Source organism: Centroberyx gerrardi, chromosome 3, assembly GCF_048128805.1.
Source record: "Centroberyx gerrardi isolate f3 chromosome 3, fCenGer3.hap1.cur.20231027, whole genome shotgun sequence".
Taxonomy (NCBI): domain Eukaryota; kingdom Metazoa; phylum Chordata; class Actinopteri; order Beryciformes; family Berycidae; genus Centroberyx; species Centroberyx gerrardi.
The window spans coordinates 9,245,308-9,269,968 of NC_135999.1; the positions used below are offsets into that span (position 1 = coordinate 9,245,308).

Below are 24,661 nucleotides of genomic sequence, written 5' to 3' on the forward strand. Positions count from 1 at the left end.
TATGGCGGTGGTTGTTAACCGGAGGGGGGATTAAGGACCCTCATGCGGGATTATCATTACAAACACACGTTTCACAGCCTACTCAAGATCCCAAAGTTTCCAATTATACCAAATATGTCATGCTGAATTACAGGGAAATATGTATAAAATGATGCACAAGACATCTGGATCTTTCCATTTGATGTAATGGCGCAGCCATAAAAAAAAATGGCGTTTTATATTTCACTCACTTCAATGATGTGTTGGGACGAGCAGATACAGAATATGTAGGCCTGTATAACATTGTCCTACAGTATGGAAAGTGTATTTTTAAAGCTACTTAAGGGGAAATTTTTAAACTACAGTATGGCAGGCCGTTTTAACATTTAATCCTTAAAATGCACTAGTCACTAAAATTAGGCACTAGTGCTTATTTTCTAATGACTAGTCACGATTCTTCCAGTTACTAGTCACTAATGTAATTTTACCAATGAACAAGTTTTGGATTTCAACAGTATTACAATATGAGTAATAATTATGATAAAATATGTTAATTCACCTAGAAACTTTATGTGTCTTTTTGTGCCACAAACAGTGCAGGAGCAGACCCACAAACACCAGATGCAAGTACCTCTTGTCTGATTTGTGAAATGATTTTGCATAATATAGGCTATATATTATTGGATTGTTATTTGTCATTTGCACTTTTATCCTGATGCTAGTGTCATTTTATAGTACTTAATTTTATGTGTATTCTTGTTCATAAGTTTATAATTTATTCAAAGTATTCTGTTTTTGAAAAAAATCATTTTATTTGTTCAGTATTTACAATTTGCATGTTTGTTTTGATTTTGATGTCTTAACAATGCAACTAAGTTCCTGAAATTAAAAGAAGTTTTTTATGTGAAAAATGCAGCATTCGGTCTGATTTATATGCATATGGAATTTGTGTCGATGTAGATTTGATGTGTATTCATGAGTGCTTGAAATAGCGGGAGGCCCCCCAAACAAGATTTTGGATAGGGCCCCCAACAAGCTAGAAACGGCTCTGAAAATGACTATATATGAATATGTGTGCTGCAACATTAATATACTCTCTACTAAATGACTTTTTTATTTATGACTGTGTAAGTGCGATATGTGCTTGCTCCTGGAGATTTTACACTTAGATTACAGTCAAATTATATACAGCAGCCAACTCACAGTTGTGAAAAGAAATAAAATGAATTCCCTTTTGAGAGCAATTTCATTTCAACAAATGGATGTAATTCCAGTGTGTCCTAAATCAGCAAATGCACAAAAATAGTACAAACTCTCAAAAATGAACGAGATAATCTGATTATCAACTCCCCGCCCTTTGCCTCTCCCTGTCTGTCTCTTTCTCCCTCATCTAAATCGGTGTTCAAACAGAACGTTGGTGCCATTAATAAAGAAGATCAAATATTGCTTAAGTGCTATTCCAGTGTTTCTCACCGTTGCCCTGACCTCAGCGGTGCCATCTGGCTCTGTCCCTAGCCAAAATTCTGTTTTTATCCACAGCTACAGACTGTGTGTGTGTGTGTGTGTGTATGTGTATGTGTATGTGTGTGTGTGTGTTTGTGTGTGTAAAGGGTCTGACCTGTCAAACCTGTAGAAAATCCTGAATTTAAACACATAGCCTGCAGAACACAGTGATGTGAATATTTTAATCTTTCGAATATACCAAAATTCTAAAGCAACAAAACTACAAAAGACCGACTGTCTGCAGGTGTGGTTCAGCAGGGTCAGGGGGAAATCACCATCATGTCTGTTCTATCAGAAAGCCCCTGTCTTAACAAGGCAGCCAGGCAGCACTATCTGTCTCTTGCCAAAGGTGCTGTGTGCCTGGTGACTTACATTTGGATTGATATTACTGGAGACCTACAATGCAAAACCAAGACTTTGGACACAGAACCAACTGGTGTTAAAGGTAAAGCAGTACCAGTACCAACACATCCTGATGCAACAAATCATATACTGTAGCTCCTGCAGCTATTCATTTTTTAAATGTTTAAATTAGGAAGGTGGTATTGTTCATTTATACCATTGTATCGTATGAATTATCCATATCTGCCTGTTTCATATGACCATTTCTTTTGACAATGTGCACCTGCGATAGATATCCCAGAGTGGGACGCTTGCTGGTTGAGAGATGAGAGAGTGATTGAAGTCCTTTTGGTCCCGGTCAGAATGTTTCGAGACCCTTTCAACCTGGACCCTAATAAACTGGTGCTGTGTGAAGTGCTTGACAGCAACCGCATGCCAATGGGTAACATATTACAGCATTTAACTGTCTGACAACACACTTTGACATAGGAGTAGTTTAAGGGTGCTATAGGGGTTTTAGTCAGAATTGTTCTACAGGTTTGTTTTATATGCACTTAAACCCCAGATTTGGCAATTACTTTTGGGAAGAGTGCAAGAAAATGTATCTGTTTATCCCCATCTTAGTTATGCATTATCTTCATATGAAAATAACTAGCAAGTGTAGAGTCAATTGGATTTACTGTTGTTACAAAGTTTGCACTTTATGAAGATTTGTGGATTAATGTCATAACAAATTGCATAAGAATTTAGATTTTAGCCTGTGATTTATGGGTTTGTCTATTAACCAATAAATCAAGTCCAAATTTAGAAATCGGGCTCGCCCAGAAACAAAGATGTGCTCCCTTTGAAAAATATTTCAGTGTCTGCTACAGTAAGCATCAGCAGTCTCTTCAGATTGAGATAAGAAAGACAGGATGAGACTTGCAACCATGTAGCTGAATTTCATATAAAAGAGTGCTATATATTGTATATAACATGGTTCTTGGTTGTATGTCTTTCATGATCCACTGTGCCCCTTTCTTAGTCTTTTCTTGATCTTCCTTATGATATCCATGGCCTTTGTATTGTTTTGCACTGTCTGTGTAATATTTTCTCTAGTTATTTGGGCCAGAGTGTGATGTGCTGAATTTAAGCCTTCTGTTTCTTCTTTTGCACACAGAAACTAATCAGCGTTCACAGGGTGCTAAAGTCATGGAGGAGGTGAGAGAGTTTCATCCCTGGTTTGGACTGGAGCAGGAATACAGACTGTTTGGTTTGGACGGGCAGCGCTTTGGTTGGCCTCCTCAGGAATCCTCAGCAACTGAAGGTCTGATGATCAGTCTATGTGTGGGTTTGGGCTAGCAAAATAGATACTGAGGATGATATGAGAGAAATATGTGATCTTTTTTATATTTACTTTAAAATTTCTTATTTAATATTCATAGTAGCAGTGCAAATTCTTAGGATGTTTTTAAATTGTTTTTTACACTGCAAACTGGTTTTCTGGTGGTTTCAGGGTATTGCAGCGAGCCAACTAACAGGATGTATGGCAGGGACATATGTACCTGTCACTGCAACGCCTGCCTCTACGCTGGTGTGAAGATCTCCGGCACCAATCCGGAGCGAAAGCCCTCGCAGGTATTGACAGGTTGTCTGCTAACCTGATTTTACTGTCTAATGAGATATGCTTCATTCATTTGGTTAATTTGATTAGGTTAATTTCCAAACCTGAATGGAAAAGAACATACAAATACTGTTTAGGATTTGAGTTCACAGACCTTGAATGGAGCCTAATGAAGTGCCAAAGTGAATGTGTGTTTGTGTTGGAACAGGTTGAGACAGGTTGGGGAGTTCAACACTGGACTAGAAAAGAACATCCTGATTCCTACCGTCTGTTTGCTCTCTGTGTCTTGACCTGTTTAGTGGGAGTTCCAGGTCGGCCCGTGTGAGGGCATTGAAATAGGGGACCATCTGTGGGTGGCGCGCTATATTCTGCAGCGTGTGTGTGAAGACTTTGGAGTTGTTGCCTCCTTGGCTCCCAAACCCATTGCGGCGGCCCATGACACGTCTGGCTGTCACGCCAACTTCAGCACAGAGGAGATGAGGAGCGAAGGGGGACTTCAGTAAGTACAGCCTGATGGCTGACACACACACACACACACACACATACACACATACACACGTGCACACATACACACACGTTTATCTTCCTATAGGCCTACTTGTGAGGACCTTCCATTGACCACATTCATTCCCTAGCCCCTAACCTTAACCCCTCTTCACTACATATGTAACATTAACCATTACCTAACCCTAATTGAAACCTAATCTTAATTCAAACCTTAACCCTAAACCCAAGTCCTAACTCTAAACTAGCCCCTTGAATAAGTGAGGACTGGCCAAAATGTCCTCCAGCTAAAGGTTTTGAGGACATTTGTTTTGAGGACTCAAACTGATTCTCACAAGGATAGACCCTCAAAACACTCCAAATACACATATCACAGGCTCCTCCTGATTTAAAAAAGAACTGCCTAAATCCAGTCTATTCCCTGGGAAACCACAGGCACATTGAGGAGGCCATCCGAAGGCTGAGCAAGCGTCACTCTCAGCACCTGCGTGTGTACGACCCGCACGGCGGCAAGGACAACATCAGTCGCCTCACCAGTCAACGCTGTACCTCCAGTTTCTATGATTTCTCTGCAGCCACGGCCCAACGCAATGTTAGCGTCCGCATACCTGGCCACGTCAGTCGGAAGGGCCGTGGGTACCTGGAGGACAGACGTCCCGCTGCCAACTGTGACCCCTACGCTGTGATCCGGGCCTTGGCTGATACCTGTCTGCTGGGAATCACCGGGGAGGATTAGCATGGCAGCCTGAATGGGGAGAAAAAGGCCTCCCACACACACTGAAGTAAAAGACGAGTTGTGTTTTAGATCAGTGGTTCTCAAGCTTTTTGACCCAGAACCCCTTAAAATGAAGCCTACTGGTGACCCACCTGTCAAAGGAGTGGTGAACAGTTCAGCCAAATAATGATTTTCCCTTTAAAGGTTATTTCAAAGGAGGCCAAGAGGCTGAAAACTATTCAATATTTCATAAGAAAAAAGCAAAACTGAGAGAAAATCAGAAAGAATACATTTGATAATACATTTGTATAGTAGAAATATGTTTTTTTCCTATATCATAAATCAGAAAAAAAATTATCCTGTGACCCTGTGGATGGTCCCGACCCCCAGGTTGAGAACCACTGCTTTAGATGTAGTTGTACTGTAGCCTAACCTACAGTAAGTGCCTTTTTGCATCTTACCACAGGGGAATTATTCTTTTGGAAAATTCTGGCACGCTTGCAAGTTTTTAATGTGCACTGTCCCTGTTGAATAAAGCAAAAAAAATAAAGAAAAAAAAATACCAATAATGAGCTATACAGAAAGTGGAAATCAGCTCTCTTTTTTGGCAAACACACGTTCTGATGCCCTGTATCTCTTGTGTCAAAGTTATTAGAGGCGTTGCTCTTCACCGACGACTGTTTCAGCACCACAGACAGCTCCTTTCCTGCCACACATGCAGTGACATTTCCATCAACACAAACTGATTTCTGCTTCTTTCCTTTCATTTAATGGTCCAAAATAATTTCAGAAATAATCAGAAATAAAGACAGACAGACAAGACTGAAAATGTTTGTTTATTCTCTCTTGATTTATCTCCATCAACTGCGTCCTTTGCTGTACTGCAAATCACTTTCTGACACCTGTTTTGTTAATAGAGCTTTATTATTCTTTTTTAATTTAACTTTTTTTTTTTTAACTAGGGAAGTCAATTACGTACAAATTATTGTTACAATGACGACCTGAGTCCTCTCTTGATGGGGAATTGTGGGGAAATTGGACAAACAAACAAACACAGACAGACAAGATGGCCAGCAGTCGGCAGAACAGAAAACATATAAAACAGTAGGTCGCCTATACTGTTGAAAAAGACGGTAAAGTAACACACACATATTTTGACTTTGCTCGACATGGCCGTTGCTTTTCTCAGATGCTAAACTTCGCTCAGCTGTGTGTGGCTCGGGGCTGTTATTTGTCAGCAGTGGGTACCAGCTGGTGCTGCATGTGGTCTCCACTAAATCTGCTGCGCGCTCATAAGAGCATCACAGATCAGTCCGACCGGAGGAGGACGCGCACTCTCCAATCTGTCTGAGTGACTATTTTTCTCTCTCTCTCTTTTTTTTTTATACTGTTAATGGATTCCGATGGGTGGCCTTCTTATTTTTCTAGTCTGACATGGCCATGCGCGAGACCAGGCAATGAATAACACAACCGGCTTGGCGCTGGCAGGGACTGGCAGCCGGGGGTATTTAACGGCGCACCGAGTTTTAACGGGGTGCGTCCTGACCCTGCTCATAATCTGGACGCTGCTCGGTAACTTCACGGTGTGCGCCGCCGTTTGTCGCTACCGGCACCTGCGGGCCAAAGCGACCAACATCTTCATCGTGTCCCTCGCGCTGTCGGACCTCCTGGTCGCCGTGCTGGTGATGCCGTGGAAAGCCGTGGCGGAGGTGGCCGGTTTCTGGCCGTTTGGCGGGTTCTGTAAGACCTGGCTGGCCTGCGACATCATGTGCTCCACGGCCTCCATCCTCAACCTGTGCGTCATCAGTGTGGACCGATATTGGGCCATCTCCAGCCCGTTCCGCTACGAGAGGAATATGAACAAGAAGGTGGCCTCCGTTATGATCGGTGTGACGTGGACGGTGTCCGTGGTCATCTCCTTCGTCCCCGTGCAGCTGAACTGGCACCGGGCGGAGATCGGTGACCCGGCCGGGGATAAGTTCGCGCTTCGCGGGGAGAATGGCAGCGGCGTCGAGGGGAGCTGTGACTCCAGCCTGAGCCGCACGTACGCCATCTCCTCGTCCCTCATCAGCTTCTACATCCCCGTGGCCATCATGGTAGTCACATACACCCGCATCTACCGGATAGCCCAGGTGCAGATACGGAGGATATCGTCTCTGGAGCGAGCGGCGGAGCACGCACAGAGCTGCCGCTCGGACGCACCCGAGCCCTTTCCGCACCTGTGCTCAGACCTCAGTGTGACCTCTTATCACTCTCATCTCCATCCTCATCCTCACCCACATGCCCATTTTCACCCTCACCAATCCCACCATCACCCCCACCGCGCGCTCAGGGTCTCCATCCGCAAAGAGACAAAAGTCCTGAAAACTCTGGGCATCATCATGGGGGTCTTTGTCTGCTGCTGGTTCCCGTTCTTTGTCCTGAACTGCGCGCTGCCCTTCTGTCCCGGGCCGGGGTCGCCGGGCGCCCAGCGTGGCCCTTACTGCGTCAGTGAGAAAACTTTCGATGTTTTCGTGTGGATCGGCTGGAGCAACTCGTCTCTCAACCCGGTCATCTACGCGTTCAACGCGGACTTCCGAGATGCCTTCCTGCGCCTCCTGGGCTGCCGCGGGGGACGAGGCTGCTGGGCCGCGGTGAGCGCAGCGGTGGAGACCATGGTGGCGAGCAACGAGGTCGGATCCCTGAAGCAGGACAGCCCGCTGAACGTGGAGCTGGTCGTCTCCTGCGGCGCGAACACCGGGGGAAGTGAGGACAGTGGCAATACCACGATGACTGTGTTTTATCACAGGGGGACAGCCTCGACCCAGGTGACAGACACTGAGGAAAGTAATGACAAGGACAGACTGGCGCAGATACCCATATGAGTGACATCTATTTGTCATGAAGTCCCAAGAGGGTAAGAGAGCAGGACAAACAGCCAAATATACATAGACTCAGTGGTCCAGGTTTAGGAACGTGATACCTCACAGCAGAAATATCCAGCAACTTATTTAGTTGAGTATTTAATTATTTTTCCTTGAATCAAATGGGACAAAAACGCCAAAAATCTAAAGATATTTCACTTGTTTCAAGTGCAGTAGACTGCAACTTGTTTCAGGAATTGTCAAAAGGCAAGTGACAATATTTTGAAACAAAGCAGAATAAGGCAGCTCACTCCATTGCATGGAGAAAATGACACTTGACTCGGGAGAAGTCTTGAAACAAGTTGATTTGCCAAAGAACAGGTGAAATCATGTCACCCCCTTGTCAGGTTTTTTTCCACTTGTTTTCAAAAGTGAGATTTTAAGACCCAGTGCTGGATTAGGCCTGAATGCATTGTTAACATGGACTTGGAGGATAAAATACCTTCATGAAGTGACATTATTGATGTTACTGTGATCCACCTTATTTCAAGATATTGACACTTCAAAACAGATGAAACTGCTTTGGAAACAAGTGAAATCACCCCAGTGGCAGATGTTTCACTTGCTTTAAGAAAAGTAAGATTTTAACATTCCAAATTAGGATTAACCTCTCAAGATGGACATTTTTTGCAGTGTTGCTTCCATTCAAGGCTGAATGGCTTGCTTGGCTTTCCCCATCCCCCATCACAGAGAGCGAGTTAACAGAATTTAGGATTTCTCAGAATGTCTAGAAATGGGATTATGTAACTAACTCACATTAGCGGCTGTCAGCTGCACTTCTTGGTGAATGCACTGTGCACTCTTATCCCCCCTCTATCTCCTGGGGAGGAAAAAAAAAAAACATTAATAATTTGTATGGGAGTTCGTGTGGAGGATGCCCCGACCAGTGAGAACAAACAGGATTTTACACTCAGCCCACCCTGCTGAAACATAAGGGTGATTATATATAGTCTGCGTTTTAATGGGGCTGATGCTGGAAGTGGGATTACCGCAGCATAAATCAAGACATGCAATCACAGATCTCACAGTTCCATATCCTGCCCATGAAGAAGTCCTGTGCGACTTTGTGCCTAAAAATCCATGACTGAAAACACAGAAGACATGCAGAGGAAGGAGTGGAGGCTATTTGCAGCCTGTTTTTTCTACAGATTAACATTAACATCTGCTCATTTTTGTTTAATGAGAGTTCCTTGTCGGTGTTTAATATGAAAACGTGTGGTATAACCTTGAGGAGCTGTGGGCTTTAACGGAGCCAACAGTGTAACAGCGCACTGTGATTTTTATCATGGAAAGAACTGTCCAATTATTTTGATGGTGATCATGCTCATCAGGCAGCTCATCAAAATTTGGATCAGTGCATCGACTTCGAACCGCTGCTAAATCCCCATTTTACTGAAACAGCATAGGCAATTAACATAAGTAGTGTCTGTATTTGTCACCGATGATAACATGTATGTGTCTGTGATTATTTGAATTATGGAGGACTGGGAAAACACAGAGCCATGCTATGTAACTGTATGGTTTCCAGAGGGGAGGCACGTGCGGTGGAGAGTTTGCGGCCTTATGGCGTTCATTGTGTAATGGGCTTTTAACCTACATACAGCACGCATCTGCTGTAGGCCTATATCCCACTCCAGAGGATTAATAAAACAAAGGTAAAATTAATCTTTAAAAATGTGTCGCCCATATACAGATGTTGCATGTAGGTTACTGTGAGAAAAGTAATTTCAGGCCTTCTTCTGACTGGCTTTGAGCGCAGTGCAGGGGTGCAGAGAAGAGGGGGGGTTGGGGGGGGGGCTTTTCTCTGAGGAATAATGGAAAGTGATTACAGCTATAAATATTGACTGACTAATGACTGTCCTTGTTTCATCCTCTCTTCATTTTAATCCTCACGTCACCCCAAAAGGAGCTCACTACATTACCGTGTCTCCCAAGGTAGTATTAGCCTATAGGGAACCTTGTAATGGGGCACACTCGCCTGTACTGTGAGTGTGTGATTGTTAAAAGTGCTGGAGGCAGTGCAGACAGAGCTGCAGAGGGGGCTGCTAATCGATTTGCGTGCTTCAGGTGCGTGACCTGATCTCGAGGGCGCAGAACACAGCCGACTGGAAAGGAAACTCTACTGCTGTGAGGCCTTAGCAGTGATAAAGGTACATGATGAATACAGTTTGCCCACCATAATGTCCTGTGTTTGTATCAGTTTTGGATTAAGAAGTGTTGCTGAAAATTAAAAAAAATATACACTATAATACATTCTGGATGTGTATATTACATTTTTGTGCGTCTGTTGTGTTTCCACTATAGGTGTGTTTCAACACGTTTGTCTACATGCAATGCACTGGTGGCGGCTTAATGCAGACGACTTAACAGGTCATGCATTTTCAGTCGCTACACAGTAACAGTGCATCGCCTGACAATCAGATTAGTTTTTAAGTCCACAGGACACAGAATTTGCCTCAGACCTTTTCAGTGAGACTGGTACTACACCATTTTTTAAAGCACATACACTGACCTATTTCAGAAATAGTAATTTGACTCAGTGAATAAGAGGTTTTTTTTTTTTTCCATAAAAGAATTTCAGCACACAAATATGCTTATAAATATTGTATTAAATACAATATGTGCATTTACGCATTCTGAGTCTTGGGCAATAGGCTTGCTCTGATTTCCCATACTTGTCTCCTCTGATCTGGTGTGTGAACTCATATGATCCAAAAGACCGTATAATCCCCTCTGGCTCTTTTAGGGACGTCAGATCAGATCATTGCATTGTTTCCTCCATTAATCCTGGGATTCCAGAGGGAGAAGTTTCCAGTCTCAGCAATATTACAGATATATGAGCAACAGCATTCACACAGATCTGGTCCTGGATCACCATGACGTCTATAAGAAGACGAGCCTTCATATTATCCCATCCCACGTGTTCTGTGTGTTTAAGAGCAGCGAGAGCAAGACTGAGAGCTAGACTGTGTGTGTGCGTGTGTGTGTGTGTCTATGTGTATTTTGTGTATGAGTGTGTGAAGTCTAATCACTGAGCCTGTCTGGTGCCAGCAGAAATGAATTAGGTCAGTTTAGATGAGCAAACCAGACAAGATTGAGAAAGGAGGGGTTGGAGAGAAAGACAGAATGAGGAGAGAGAGAGAGAGAGAGAGAGTGTGTATAATGGAATATGAATGGAAGAAGACATATTAATGGATGGGGATTAACATGAGGAATATGGAGATTTTGAGGGTCAGGGAATGCAGGATCATGGGAAAGTTACAGTGAAACCTAAAATAAGACTAAAAAAAAGATATACAGTGAGTAAAAAAAAAAAAAAAAAATGAATGAGAAGAGAAGTGGCTAGACACATGGGAGAAGCCACAGTCTTAGTTATGAAATGTTGTAGGTATAAAGAGACAAGCGAATCTGAATATTTCCAGATGAGATGGGCAGACTGCCACACGCAGCCGGGGCCGCGTGAGGCGAAGGGCCGGCTGCCGGTTCTATTTCCTGCTGCTGAGCGGAGCGGTTGAATTATTAGTGCCAGGCATCAGAAAACCTGCCACCCCGCTCCCACAGTGGCCTACTAACATCTAAAAATAGACCGGTCACAGGAGTCAGAGCAGGAGAGAGGGAGAGAGAGAGGGAGAGAGAGAGAGAGAGAGAGAGAGAGAGAGAGAGAGAGAGAGACCCATGGCTTGTATCTTGGTCCAGCTTTGGAAGATGAATGTCACTAGTCAGAAAATGAATCTGGTAAATTCAAGAGGATAGTGAAATCTAGTGGCAGAAGTCAGATACTGCATTCGCTAACCTGTATTAGTGGCCTTGAATTAAATTAACAGAAATTCTTTGTGCATTGTGGCACTCTCTGAGAAACAAAAATCACATGACTACTAAACCAGATAGCAAGGCGAAAACAAAAGAATGTGACTGTGCAACCTGTAACATTAAAGCAGCCTCTCAGCAGCACTGCAAAAGAGTAAAAGAGAGTGACATTTTGGGGTAGTGACCGACACAGGAGAGTGCACTGACCTGTCAAGCAGAGTGCAAAATTTGGCTTGGGGACAGTGACAACAACGTTCAGGACGGGCGCAAGTGATGCTCACCGACCACTGGCAGTGTTCAGCACTCGCCCTCAGCCCGGCTCCGACTGCGAACCTCGCTCTCACAAGCACCACACCACCATAACAGCTGAATATTCACTCTCTTATGCAATCTACCTCTTGAAAAAAAGACACTATTGAGTTTACACCAGGGGGTTACATCAACAAGATAACACTTCGGGTAAACTCATCTTCAAAACATGGAGTTTATTTACATTCTAAAGAGACTTTATTCATCCAAGACAGGATTGTCATGTATTATCTTTTTCAGCCGTGCCCAGTGACACACTCAGACAGATACACACAATCGCATTTGGGAGCTGTCCTGTCAAATGCGGTGTTCTGCTGTTGACAACTGAACTACTTTTGGGGATGAAGTGCCTTGTCCAAGAGTGCACTGACAGCAAGTTGTTAGCTCAGAGAGGAGAGTGACACTCCTTCACACCCCCTGGAAGACTTTCCCTCGCTGATGTAATGAACAGAAATGGCGATAATCCAGATGTAACCCTGCCACACTACCCCTCAGGCTACTGCCATGCCAATTAAAAAATGGTTCTACTACAGAAAATGTATGGTTTTCATATTCATAATCATGTTGTTGATGTAGCGGACCGCATCACCTCTGGGCACATACCTTCTAATCCTCAAGTTGCCATTAGACAGATTATTTCAACAGTTTATTCAATACTCATTAACATGGACGACTCTCTCCTTAAGTGAGAAAAGCTGTGTTGTCAACTAGGGACAAAACATGAATTGGAAACTAACTTTTCTTTAAAGATATATAACAAAGTTTGAATATATGGAATATTGTGGATATGTCAGAATGTATTATCTGATATAGAAAGTAAAAGGGATCCTGGCTGCAGCTACGTACTCACATTGTTCTGTTGATAGGCATTTCTTATAAAGGTATGAGTAGGCTGAAAAGCTGGTTGAATTATTAAATTGTGTTATATGACAACAGCAGCATGCAAGTTTCCCTTTACTTTCATTGCAGTTATAAAGCAGAACACGTCACTTCTTTACTGTCATTACAAACTTGGCTTCTGTCAATGCAGCACGTCTAAGGCTATTGATGACATTATTATTATTGGCTGTTGTTCCTAGCTTTGGAAGAGATATGTTCATGTTCACTGTTTATTAACTTTTCTATTGACTACTTGAATTCTGTTTTGTTTTAGGGTGACCTTTCCACTGAAGGGATTTACCACCTCTGAACTTGGGGCCAATCCCAGCACCATGTACATCACTGTGTAACACTTTACTTGACCTCTGATTTATTACACGTTCATAATGGCTGAAGGAGCTTCATAAGAACTACATGGCACATTCATGAATACTGACTCACCATTTATGTTAATTTTGCGTCACCACTTTTCAATTTTTGACATAGTGGTGATTGCATCGATTGAGCATAATTAAAAAAATTATAGTCTTTCTGAGCAATTTAGTTGAAATATATGGCTTGAGTATAGCCATGAAAATCTGAGTCATCAAGGATTCAATCTCTGTTTCCTCCTGAGTGTTATTCAGGTGTTATGACTGTGTTATCAACAAAGGTTCCTGTAGTGTGTTACCTGCCATTTGATGGACTCCATTGTGATTCTTATGCTGGATGTATCATTGAAACATGCTGCCGTTCTTGCTGCACAGTTGTTGTACAGCACGGGGGAAATCCAACACAAAGGTGACCACACAGGCTTTTGTAGTCTGTACACCTGTAAATCGTTTGATCTTGACTCACTGATTTATATGGAATATTGTATGGTTGTATTTCTCCACCAAAACCACTAGAGACCAGCACTGTGCAGTTTTTTATCGCTCTATTCCAATGTCTTCACCTGGTCTAATTTATGTCCCATGTGATGCAGTGCCCTGTGTGCTGTAATGACCTTACATTACATCCTTCCAGCCTTTTATAACATTATACCCTGTGTTGTGCATGTGATTACTGATATTTTTTGGAAGGTGGTGACATCAGAAATCTTCAGCTTCTCTAACCCAAAGACCCAACAGCCTCCCTATCTTACCCTATCAGAAGCAAAGTCAAGATTCAGTTTGAAGGTATTTCAGTGTGGAGAATGCTGGCATGGGTATCTGTCAGAAAAGAAATATCACACCTTAGAAACATAGCTTTCACCTACAGACTGAGACCTTTTCTTTTGTGTGTTTAGCCCCCTCCCACCTCTTTATGTACAGACTTGACAGAGGCCTTGGCCCTTTCTGAAGGAGTGACTACAGCAACAGAGTGTTTGGTCTGGACCAAGCTGTACTTTCTACCTCTGTGGCTCACTGCAGGGCCCACACAGGCTCGGTGTAAGGTGCTTTAAAGAGTAACTAAACCTTCTGCAGAGTACAACAGGTGGTGACATCACCTGGCACCAAATATCAGCCAGTAGCAGATGGCAATTTTTTTTTGATTGCGTATACTGTTGACAATCTAGGAATTTAAGGTTTTTCTGCTGGTGCACCCACTGTAACTCACTCTGGTTGCTTAAATCGTAATGTAAGTAATGTAATGCCTATAGCTGGATGTCTGGCTGTTAGCTCATCAATAATGAGCCATGCATGTTCAAGGCCTAGATTGTCTTACTTATCCACCGCTCCGTCACATGTGCAAGCACACCTGACTTTAACTAACTGAAAGGCTTTGATGAATTTCTGTGTGTGTGTGTGTGTGTGTGTATGTGCGCGCGCACGCATGTGTGTGTGCATGTGTGTATGTGTGTGTGTGTGTGTGTGTGTGTGTGTGTGTGTGTGTGTGTTAGTGTGTGTGTGTGTCTATTGCGGCATGTTCTTGGATAAAGCTGTTGTCTGGAGGTTTCTGGTCTCTCTGGCGATCTCATCATCTCCAGCCTGTTGCCATTAGTGTGTGTGTGTGTGTGTGTGTGTAAAAGTAACCAAGTGTTTATTTGTGTGCAATGACCCTGTGCATAACACACAAAACCATTATCATTGATTTTCAAAACAATTTTCTAGGAAGAATCCCAACAAATTTGTGAATCTATTTGTCAATATATGTAAATAAATGTTTCTTTCAGAATGAAGGCCAAACCTATTTTCGGTAGCGCTTTATTTTACAGCACGTTTATTTTACACACAATTATGATGTAACTAGTTTGTAATTATGAGGTACTAATAAAATAACAATGCTGTAGGGTAACAAAACAAGAAGTCCGGGAACTAAGGGGTAACAATTTTGTAATTATGAGAGATTTATAAGGTAGTTATGGTGTAACTATTTTTGTAATTATTGCATACTTAAACAAGCACAGATCCTGTTCAGATCCACGGCGTGTGTGAGCCAATTCAATTCAATGCACTGAAGCATTATGACACAGTTATCGGTGTAAAAATAATAGTAAATTAATTAATTAATTTAAAAAAGTGATTTGGTGTGTTTTTTTTCTTTTCTTTTTTTTTTACAGAAAACAGGTGGTATAATAAAAGCAAAATGGACTCTCAGTGAAAAAATAGCCACATTTAGAATAAATATTAGAGGTATAGAAAACGTTAATGGCCAACATATATTTATTAATTCCATTACACTTTCACTGCTTTAGGCTACAGGTTACCCATAACTGCAGGAATAAAGGTGTGTTTTGAAGAAATGTGCAGAGACACTGTAACAGTAGTGTGCAAATAAATGTATTCAAATAAAATGATTCAGTTGTTCAATTGTGTAAAGTGGATAGGAAGATGACAGGAGTTCAGAAGTGGACTGCAGGTGAGAGGGCAGTCCAGCAGGGCTTTGGCTCATCTGCTTCTGTCTGGCAGGTCTGTTGGAGTGGCCTCTCTGCTGTTGCAGCCATGTTGTCAGCACATTTCTTGTTCTTCTTCCGGAATATGCGGGATAGCCAAGAAAAGAAGCCACACTTCTTCTTTGGTTTTGCAGACAGGCTATCTTTGGCACTGGAACTCTGAGGCCCTGTAGGTTTGACCAGCTGGACGGGTGAAAGTGTCTTTTCCAGGGTCAGACCGGACAGATCCTTGGTGTCCTTTACAGTTTCAACCACAAAGCTTGGTGCAGCTTTGACCTCAGCCTGGATGGCTGGAGCCTGGGACTCCTGAAGCAGGTTGGTTGATCCTTCCTGAAGCAGGTGAATCAGGGTGTATTCATCAGGAGAGACGGGCAGAGCCTCCTCTGAGGTGGAGTTATTGTCAGGTCCAGCAGAGAGGACAGGGACTTCTGTTCCTTCACAACATTCAGGTTGATGCAGGACGGTGACAGAGCTTTCAGCAGCGGCCTCAATCTGTGCACAAGAGTCGACCGTTTCCCTCTTGATGATAAAAGGACATTGTTCGTCCTCCTTCTCCAAGTCCTGGAGGAACAACTTCAGTTTAGAATCAGCTTTGACGATTGGCTCCCATTCATCAAGATGATCTTGAGTAGGAGCATGGTGTGCAGCACAGGCAGCCATAAATGTAGAACTCACTGTTGAGGGAGCATAGATGTGCTTTTCACCAAGTTCCTCCTCCTCCAGGAGGAGAGAGAGGAACTGCATCAGGTGAGAATCAGTGCTGCTGACAACAGGTTCCCATTTGTCAAGCTGGTCCAGAGTCGGCCCATGCTGTGGGGAGCAGTCAACTGCAAATCTAGAGAGATGTGATGAAGCGTAGAGGAGCTCCTCACCAAATCCCTCCTTCTCCAAGTCAAAGTGGAATTTGACCAGTGGCTCCCACTCATCCAGGCAGCCCAGAGTGGATCCACAGGGTGAGCAGCAGTCAGCCACAAATCCAGATGTGTAACCTGGGGGAGCATAGAGGTATCTCTTTCCAACTGCCTCCAGGTGGTAGTCATCGTCAAAACCAAAGGGGGAGCGCTGAAGCTGACTCAACCTCTCAATGATTTTGAAGTCATCATGGGATGGAGTCTCAACAAGGCAGAGCAGGTTGGACTGAGCCTCAACATGCTGAGCTGGGTGGATGGATGCTCCAACATTACCTAACGCTGTGTCCTTGATCATAAGGGGAGACTCTTTCTCTGTGGGAGGAAGGTCTCCTTTGTCCATATCCAAGAGAAGTTTGTATGCTGATGAAGCTGGGCTGGCTATTGGTTCCCATATATTGAGGCTCTCAAATCCACAAGCAGGTTTGGAGCCGAGACCAACAGCAGACTGAGGTGAAAGGTCACAGTCGAGCTCAGCAGGAACTCCAGAGAAACTAGAGGCTTCAGCATAAAGATAATGCGCCTTATTCAGGACTTGCAACATGCAGTTGATGTTTTCATGGCGATCGTCATTAAGGGCATTGAGTTGAGCGACCATTTACACGGATGCTGAAAGAAATGCAATGGCAACAATCAAATAACCATGAGACCACCTGATGTAGCTTCATTCAAGGTCAACATGCTTCATCATAGCTTCATCTTATGCCTTTCATCATAGTTTTATTTCAACAACAAATCTAACTGTCAATTTACAATGTAAATCAAACAAAAGAAGAACTGGACACAAATGCAAATCCTTCAACACAAACAACTAGTCTATCCTGACTGTCTGTCTCTTGTTTGTCTGTTCAGCAAAATCCTCTGTACTAATCTTTTTATGTTAAATAATAAAATTATAAGTACACAGGCTTACCAGGATGGATTCCACTCTCCATGTTTTCCTTTCTTTGATGACAGAGATGTCCCACTTCATACATGGTTTATAAACTACACATAACTGAATATTTGGAATTGGTATTAAGATACTGTATTTTTTATGCAGAAAACATCTATTTAATTGCTAATTCCTATTGCACTTTCACTGTTTTAAGCCACAAATTAGCTCACCCTAATCTTACTACTACCGACTACTATTACTGCTATATATTACTATTACCTATTACTACTACCTACTATCATATCTGAGTGGATACTTTAGGAAAATAAAAAGAAAAGTTATTAATCTTCAATCATGGGTAGCACTTTACAATGGCCTTTTTCCAGTGCATGAACCTTTAAGCACCGATAACATTTGTTTAGTCCCCCCCAATTACGTTATTGTACCGTTATTGTAATTACAAAAACAGTTACACCATAATTACCTTATAAATCTCTCATAATCACAAAATTGTTACCCCTTAATTACCCTTAATTACCTTAGTTACCCTGTAACTACAGCATTGCTATTTTATTAGTACCCCATAATTACACCGTAATTAGTGGGCTGTAAAATAAAGCGTTACCCTATATTTTCTATTCTATTGCCTATTTTAAAGTTAAACAGTTAGAATATGCTCAGTCAAAAGGCAACACCCCGTTTCACCTACATGACTTAAGCCTCAAATCAATACATTCTATAACTTTGCCTCTGGTAACTCTACTTTGCACTTTTAAATCGCAAAATCCTTATATACAGAACTTGAGTTTTAACTTTTCTTTTGTTAGATTATATAGTCATACAATTTCATCCATTTTTATCATAGGTCAAAGTCTTAGTATAATTAGTGTCTCATGACTATACATTTGCATTTCATATTTTTACATACAGTAATGCCAAAATGATACCAAAGCAGCTGTTAGCAGATGTTCTCTACAGCTGTATGTAGTCATGGGAGTCTATAGCGTGAATCTCATCTGTTGTAACAGTGTCTGAGGTAAGATAGATACTAACTCAGAATTAGAGGAGCATTCTATTATTATTGTGTTATTGTTATTATGGGTGCTGGTTTCTTCCTATGCCTGGTTTTGGTTGTCAGAGGTGAGTCTACATTAGCAGAGTAGCCGGTCCTGAAGCTTCATGGAACACAGAGACCTTCAGCCATTAAATAAGTAATCTGAGTCTAAACCGACACCAACAAAATCCACATCCAACAGGAGAGGGCGTAATTAAGCTGCTGACCAGTAGATGGCATTATTGAATTGCATATGAACATGCTATTACATGAAACACTTTGCAGTTGATACAGTTGAGTGTATCTTCTGTATGTGTATTTCACCCAGTGCACAGTTTCTCCAAGCCGCCTCAGCTGTGATATCCTCTCTGCCCATTGACCTATAAAGAAACAAAGATTATTTTAGCTTGACGATGCTTTTTCAGAACATTTACCCATGGATGCAAGATTGCCAGAGTACGTCTGATCTCCGAGAAGCAAGACCAGTGATCTCCTGTGTGCCCTCATCTCTCCAATCGACTGCCCACAAAGACCAATTTAAGCGTGAGCATGGTTGGGAGGCTGCGAAGATGAAAGCAGGAGGGAGAGGAGTGGGGTGGGCATTAAAATGAATCCAAGGGTTTGATGTGTCCAGTTTTCAAGCAAAATGAATTCTTCATTTAAGGCAGTAATGTATCCCAGAGTTTCCATTACCATTGGTCACTCTGCTAATTCTAAAACAGTTAGTATGGGTTTAAATGGAGAGCTATACTGTCCCATTATGGTCTAAACAGTGTTTCAGAGGCTTTTCCACCCTGACACAAATACAATTTTGGGGGAAATACTGAATGCTTATAATGTTTTGAGCATAAAAATAGTCAAATTTAAAGATGCTGAATACTGGCACAAAATATCAACTCTCAGCAGCTTCAGTGCAAAAACACTGATATGAGAATTGGCCTTTAAAAAAGGGTTGAACTGGAGTGTGCACACTCCAAAATTCCTCAAGAATACTAATGATATATGAAAAGGTTTGAGGAGGGAAGGGGTGAGGGCAGATAAAGGAGAAATGTCTGGCACAGTCACCTCTGTATCCTCCATACAGCCCTCAGACAAGATGAAAGCTGTATGTGAGAAATTTATTCCACAGATTCCTCATAGGAGGGTGACCGCCCAACTTTGTGTCCCTGTTGTGCTCACAGCTTCCACATTAAACTAAATCTTTAATGATTCTATGCTGTGGGGAGTATTTATGAATTATATCTCTTAGTGAGACAAAAAAGGCAAAAGGTGAGAAGTGTGAGGTAAATATTGTGTTTAATAAACAAACATCAGTCAGGGAACTGACATTAGTCTGGGGATGGGGGAAGGGGGAATATAAAGCACAACGCACATGTGTAGAGGTGGGGGACATATTTATCTGTTACACAAGGCGCCCCGTACAGTAGGAGCAGGAAGTTCTATATAACATACAGATCAGGATCCAAGTCTACGGTACAAAAACTTAGCAGCAACATGTTAACATCGGAGACCAAGGGGCTAACAAAGTAGTTTCATTTAGAAAAAGTCACAGTATTCTTTAAGCATAAATTTGTTAAAAAGGTAAAAACAGTTCTAAGCATCCTCTAGGGTCATTGCTACTCACAAGATTTCTGTGTGAAATACATAGGTAGGGAAATTATCTATACATTTATACTCTAATATAAAGACCTTCTGGTAATGGCACAGTACAAACTCTCAGGAAACGCGACAAAAATATACAATGTCTTCACGTCACATTTGCAGATTAAAATGTAACTAAGGTTTCTGGCAAACACAATAGTTTCAGTGGTCAAAAAAACAACTTCTCTTCAACCAAAATAAAGGACACCATTTTGTTAGTTCACCTATCTTGACAGATTATGTCTTTTTAATACAAAAATAAGAGGACAAATATAAATTAATATATATTAAAAGAATCAGATTGATACATGGGGGATCTACTGAATAAGTACAGGTATTTATGATACAATAAATACTTGTCATTTATGAATGAACGGGGGCAGATAAACAGAAAGTAGTGTATTTTACCTGGCAACTAATGTCTAATGTATAACTCCTCTTCTACAGGTGAGCGCATTTGTATATTTATATATATATATGTATATGTGTGTGTGTGTGCGCGCGCGTGTGTATGTGTGTGTGTATTGTTCAGTAGCTGTATAAAATGTCACAATGATGATGTTTAAGTGTAGCTGTGTGTAGGTTCATGCACACACTTGTGCACAGGTGCACACAGTCTGGAGGGTTCAGGAGGTCTGTTACGGGACACTGCGGACTACAGCTGTGGTTTCTCGTGTTCTAGGGGGGTTAACGCTGCCCGCCCTCTCCCGTGCCTTAATTCAGCTCCTCCTAGTGGTGAGTCTGTGGTACTACCGGTTAAGGATACTCCTAAAACACACACACACAGACGGGAAGCAGGAAGTCTACAGGGAGCGGTCGTCCATCAGAGACCGGTCAGTCCTCCAGGGAAGAGAGAGAGAGCGGCACACCGTCGGAGTCATCGTGACCAACCAAAAGAAGCAGATGTAAGGAAAAAGTCAACTCTCGTGTTTTTTTGTCTTTTTCTCCACTTCATAATAAAAAATAAGTCTGTTTTTGTACTTTACAATATAATTCAACATCCCCGCCGAGGAAGCATCGATCATCAGTCCAGCACTGACAAGAAAAGAAACTTTTTTTTTTTTTTTTTCTTGTTTTTGACTTTTTTTTCCAGGGTTTTTACAAAACGGGTGGGGGGTGACTGGGACGGGTGGAGGGTATTTTCAGGAGGGATCAGGAATCAGAGGTTTGGGAGCTTGGACGGGGGGGGGGGGGGGGGGGGGGTGAAGTAGGGGGGTGGGGTGGGGCAGGAGCACAAAACATATTTGGAGAAGAGGAACTCTTCCGCTGAGGGTGTTGTCTTTATTTTTTTTTTCTTTTTCTTTCGTTTTTTTTTTTTACGAGGAACACTTTGTACAGCCGCACTTGACCACCTTCTCCACCTCCTGGACGAAGGAGGAGCCGTCGGTGCACTGGAAGGTGTATTTCCTGCGTTTGCTGCGGAGGGGGGTGCAGCAGGTGCCCTGTCCCCCCGCCCCCCCCTGGCAGCTGCCCCGGCACTCTAGACGGGAGACCTTCTCCTGGGTTTGGCACGCCGCGTAGCCTTGCTGTCTCTGGTAGACATCTCGGACCCGTTCCCCTCGGCAGGCCACCTCTGCAGGACCGGGGTGGGGGTGAGGGGGTGGGGGACAGATGGGTTACAAGTTATCCACGAGTGATCTTTTGGTGACACAGTTACGTCACAGTAACTCAAGCAACAGATTAGTAAACTGGAGGGAGGACAGGAGGAGGACAGTACGAGATAGCCGAAGACAAGGGATAATGTGAGGGATGACTAATAATTTGAAAGGAGGATAACAAGACAGGTGAATGGCAGGTGGCAGAAGGTGCAAAGCAGAGGTGGTGGGTGGAGATTTTTTTGGAGAGGAGCCAAGAAAAACCAACAGAAAAGACTGAGAGAAAGATCTGACCAGACGGCCTCACCTGAGTAACCCCCCGCGTAGGATTGAGAGGAAGCTCAGAAGACGCTGAGTTGAAAGGGTTAGAAGCGTTAATGCGGAGACACTGAACACTGTTAGACACACACGCACACACACACACACTGCTGAGATCTTTGATGAGAGATTAGAGGGGATTACAAGTAACAAACAGCAGAGCAGAAGCTTGGAAGAGACTTAGGTTCTGTTAAGAGAAACATGCTCAATATGAGACTTGTTGAACAATGGTATATATTGTTATTTTAGAGAACGTCTTTGAAAGGTCAGTTTACACTTGAGGTAATCATTTACACACACACACGCACACACACACACACACACACACACACATGCACATACACCACATACATGCGCACCCCCCACCCCCCACTGAGCTCTAGACATAATTTCAATAATTTTAACGTTACATCTCTGCTTTGGCTCTCATATAGCTGGATCGTTTTTGGCTATATAGCCCAGTTTTAGACCAAGCAATAAATACATTATCACATATTTAAACAATGCATCAACAGCTATAAATATCAAAATATGCACCAGAGAAGTCCATATGTACAAGATAATGCTATATTTTTGTCATATACCCCAGAAGAAGTAGTCTAAGACATAGACATCTGCTAAACTTTCACTTTCAAACCCCATGTAGCCTCATTTAGCCTCATTTTAGCCGTAAAATTGCTCAGCGGGCCTCCACCCCACTATCATGCACCCATGTGTTTCTCACCTCTGTCACAAGCCTCTCCTGTATATCCACTGTTACACTCGCAGTATGCCTTGCCCAGGCCAGACAGTCTACATTTGCCGTGTTTACAGCGGGCCAGGCTGCAGGGGTTCGCTGCCTCCTGGTCCTGCTCGTCACAGAGGACACCGGCGAAGCCAGGCTGGCAGCGGCAGGAGTAGGAGTAGGAGTTGATTGGCAGGCAGGTGCCGTGGATACACCTGCAGGGCGGAGGAGGGAGAGACGGCAGAGGAAAAGACTTAGACTGACTGCATGAATCATTCAACTTGGTCACTTTATGGATTCAAAACCCTCAAAATGAGAGAATCCTGAATCCAGAATCCTAGCACAACGATATGCTTATGTCACGAAACGATTCGATGTGTGATATGGGGTTCACAATTCGATACAACCACGATATGACGTAATAAATAAAAGTATGACTGTGCATAATTGTGTATATTTCTGAGCCACAAATCTTTCTAGCAATAGCATTGGCTTGCTAGAATGTAAACAACAATTTAAAAATGTCATTACAAAGTCCAAATAATATAATATATTTGGATGGAGAGCTTGTGAAACTGTGATGGTCAAGCCGTCTCATTTGTGATTACTACAGCAGAATAAAATGTAGCTAATATCGCGATTCATTTTTCTGCCCCACGATACGTATTGTCACATTTTTGTATTGCGATGTATTGAATTTCGATATATCGTCCCATCCCTACTACCTATTGTGTTTTGATACGCATCCCATCACCAACACATACACCTTCATCTAGCGGCACTAAAGCCCCTTGAATCACACACTCACTTGTTCCCGTCACAGGGGTTGTTGACTTGCTGGTCACACAGCGTCCCGGTCCACCCGGGGTGGCAGGTGCAGGTGAAGCCGCTGTGCCCCGTCGGGTGGCAGTCGCCCTGGACACAGGCGCCTCTCTGGCAGGGCTGGCAGCCCGGCTCCACCCCTTGGCCCAGCCACTGCCCCGCGGAGCTCTGCCCGGCCCCGGAGCCCGCTCCTCCGGCCCCCGGCCCCAGCCCGGCCCCCAGGTCCTGCAGCTTCCCGTTGATGTAGAGGTTGCGGAGGCAGCCGTGGAAGCTGGTGCCGTTGTGAGCCCCCGCGCTGTGCTGCAGGGCCGACAGCCCCCCCGAGACCGACGCACGCTCCGGCATACCTGGAGGAGGACGGGGGGGTGGAGACATCACAGCATCAGTAATGTAGAGAGGAATTCTCAAATGTATATCTGTATAAGTGTACTATCGAGAATGATAACTATAAAGATAACTATAACTATAAAAAGATTTAAATTGTTCAGAGTAAATAAGATGTCTGTGTTCCCACTACAACATTAACTATAAAAACATCCAAAACGATAACTATATTTTTCTAATAGTAACTATGTTTTTGGTTTGATCCGAGAGCGATTTTGTGTATGCAACAATAGCAACGATAACACATTTCCAACCAATCAAATTTAAGTTCTAGGAAAGAAGTGGGCGGAGAATTCGGTATCTCACTGCAGTGATGCTTCTTCTGCTGATGAACTTTCATAGATATTACTGTAGTGTGAATGCTTCAGCAACAATGTATCGTTATCGTTTATAATTATCTTTATAGTTATTGTTCTAGATGGAATGAATGAATGGCCCTTACATAAGAGCACAACAACACAAAGGGACTGGTGTGAGAAGGAGAGCAATTAACGGCAAGAGGCACTTAAGCTGCCTAATGTCCCACCATAATCACCATGATATATTAAAGATGACCAGTTATGCTAATGAGGTCATTAATTAAGCTAATTTTTGCACTGACTGGCAAATATTTCTATGTCAACATACTTGTTCTAACATAGCACAAGGGTGGCATTAATAGGAACTACGTATCTTAAAGCATTAAGGAGTTTAGTAGTTTTTCAAGAAAATCAGTTTTTCTCATTAATATGCAAATTTCTATAGGGGGAAGTATGAAGTTTATATCATGTATTGTGCTTGAGTTACTCTGTACATAGGAGAGTGTGTACATACAGACAAACATACAGACACCACCATGATGACATAATGACCCACATACCTTGTACCATGGTGGCGGTACGTTATAAGGTGGAAACAAGACACACACACACATTGACATACATATACACACACACACACC

The 24,661-nt window shown here is 42.9% G+C and overlaps 3 protein-coding genes across 3 annotated transcripts in view; 2 read left to right on the forward strand and 1 right to left on the reverse strand.

Annotated features, from left to right (window-relative positions):
- The first annotated feature begins 1,761 nt into the window (after positions 1-1,761).
- Positions 1,762-4,777, forward strand: LOC139930112 (glutamine synthetase-like). The gene is made up of 6 exons (XM_071923203.2): positions 1,762-1,927; positions 2,117-2,266; positions 2,984-3,130; positions 3,320-3,441; positions 3,727-3,926; positions 4,367-4,777. The coding sequence occupies exons 1-6, from the start codon at positions 1,762-1,764 to the stop codon at positions 4,665-4,667; spliced, it is 1,086 nt and encodes a 361-aa protein (XP_071779304.2). The 3' UTR covers positions 4,668-4,777.
- A 1,326-nt stretch (positions 4,778-6,103) lies between these two features.
- LOC139930118 (D(1) dopamine receptor-like) lies at positions 6,104-7,510 on the forward strand. The gene has a single exon (XM_071923210.2). The coding sequence runs from the start codon at positions 6,104-6,106 to the stop codon at positions 7,508-7,510; it is 1,407 nt and encodes a 468-aa protein (XP_071779311.1).
- A 12,006-nt stretch (positions 7,511-19,516) lies between these two features.
- Positions 19,517-24,661, reverse strand: part of slit2 (slit homolog 2 (Drosophila)) — a 75,401-nt gene continuing 70,256 nt past the window's right edge. The window contains exons 34-36 of the mRNA XM_071923268.2: positions 23,324-23,684; positions 22,516-22,730; positions 19,517-21,451 (exon numbers count right to left, since the gene is read on the reverse strand). Coding sequence (XP_071779369.2) covers positions 21,195-21,451; positions 22,516-22,730; positions 23,324-23,684 — 833 coding nt within the window. The 3' untranslated portion in view covers positions 19,517-21,194. The remainder of the gene's footprint in view (positions 21,452-22,515; positions 22,731-23,323; positions 23,685-24,661) is intronic.

Bases quoted from the DNA above. Each gene is read 5' to 3' on its own strand.
- LOC139930112 (XM_071923203.2), top strand. From the start codon at position 1,762: ATGTCTGTTCTATCAGAAAGCCCCTGTCTTAACAAGGCAGCCAGGCAG. The intron at 1,928-2,116 runs GTAAAGCAGTAC...CACCTGCGATAG, and splicing joins AGAACCAACTGGTGTTAAAG to ATATCCCAGAGTGGGACGCT. The intron at 2,267-2,983 runs GTAACATATTAC...TTTTGCACACAG, and splicing joins CAGCAACCGCATGCCAATGG to AAACTAATCAGCGTTCACAG.
- LOC139930118 (XM_071923210.2), top strand. From the start codon at position 6,104: ATGAATAACACAACCGGCTTGGCGCTGGCAGGGACTGGCAGCCGGGGG.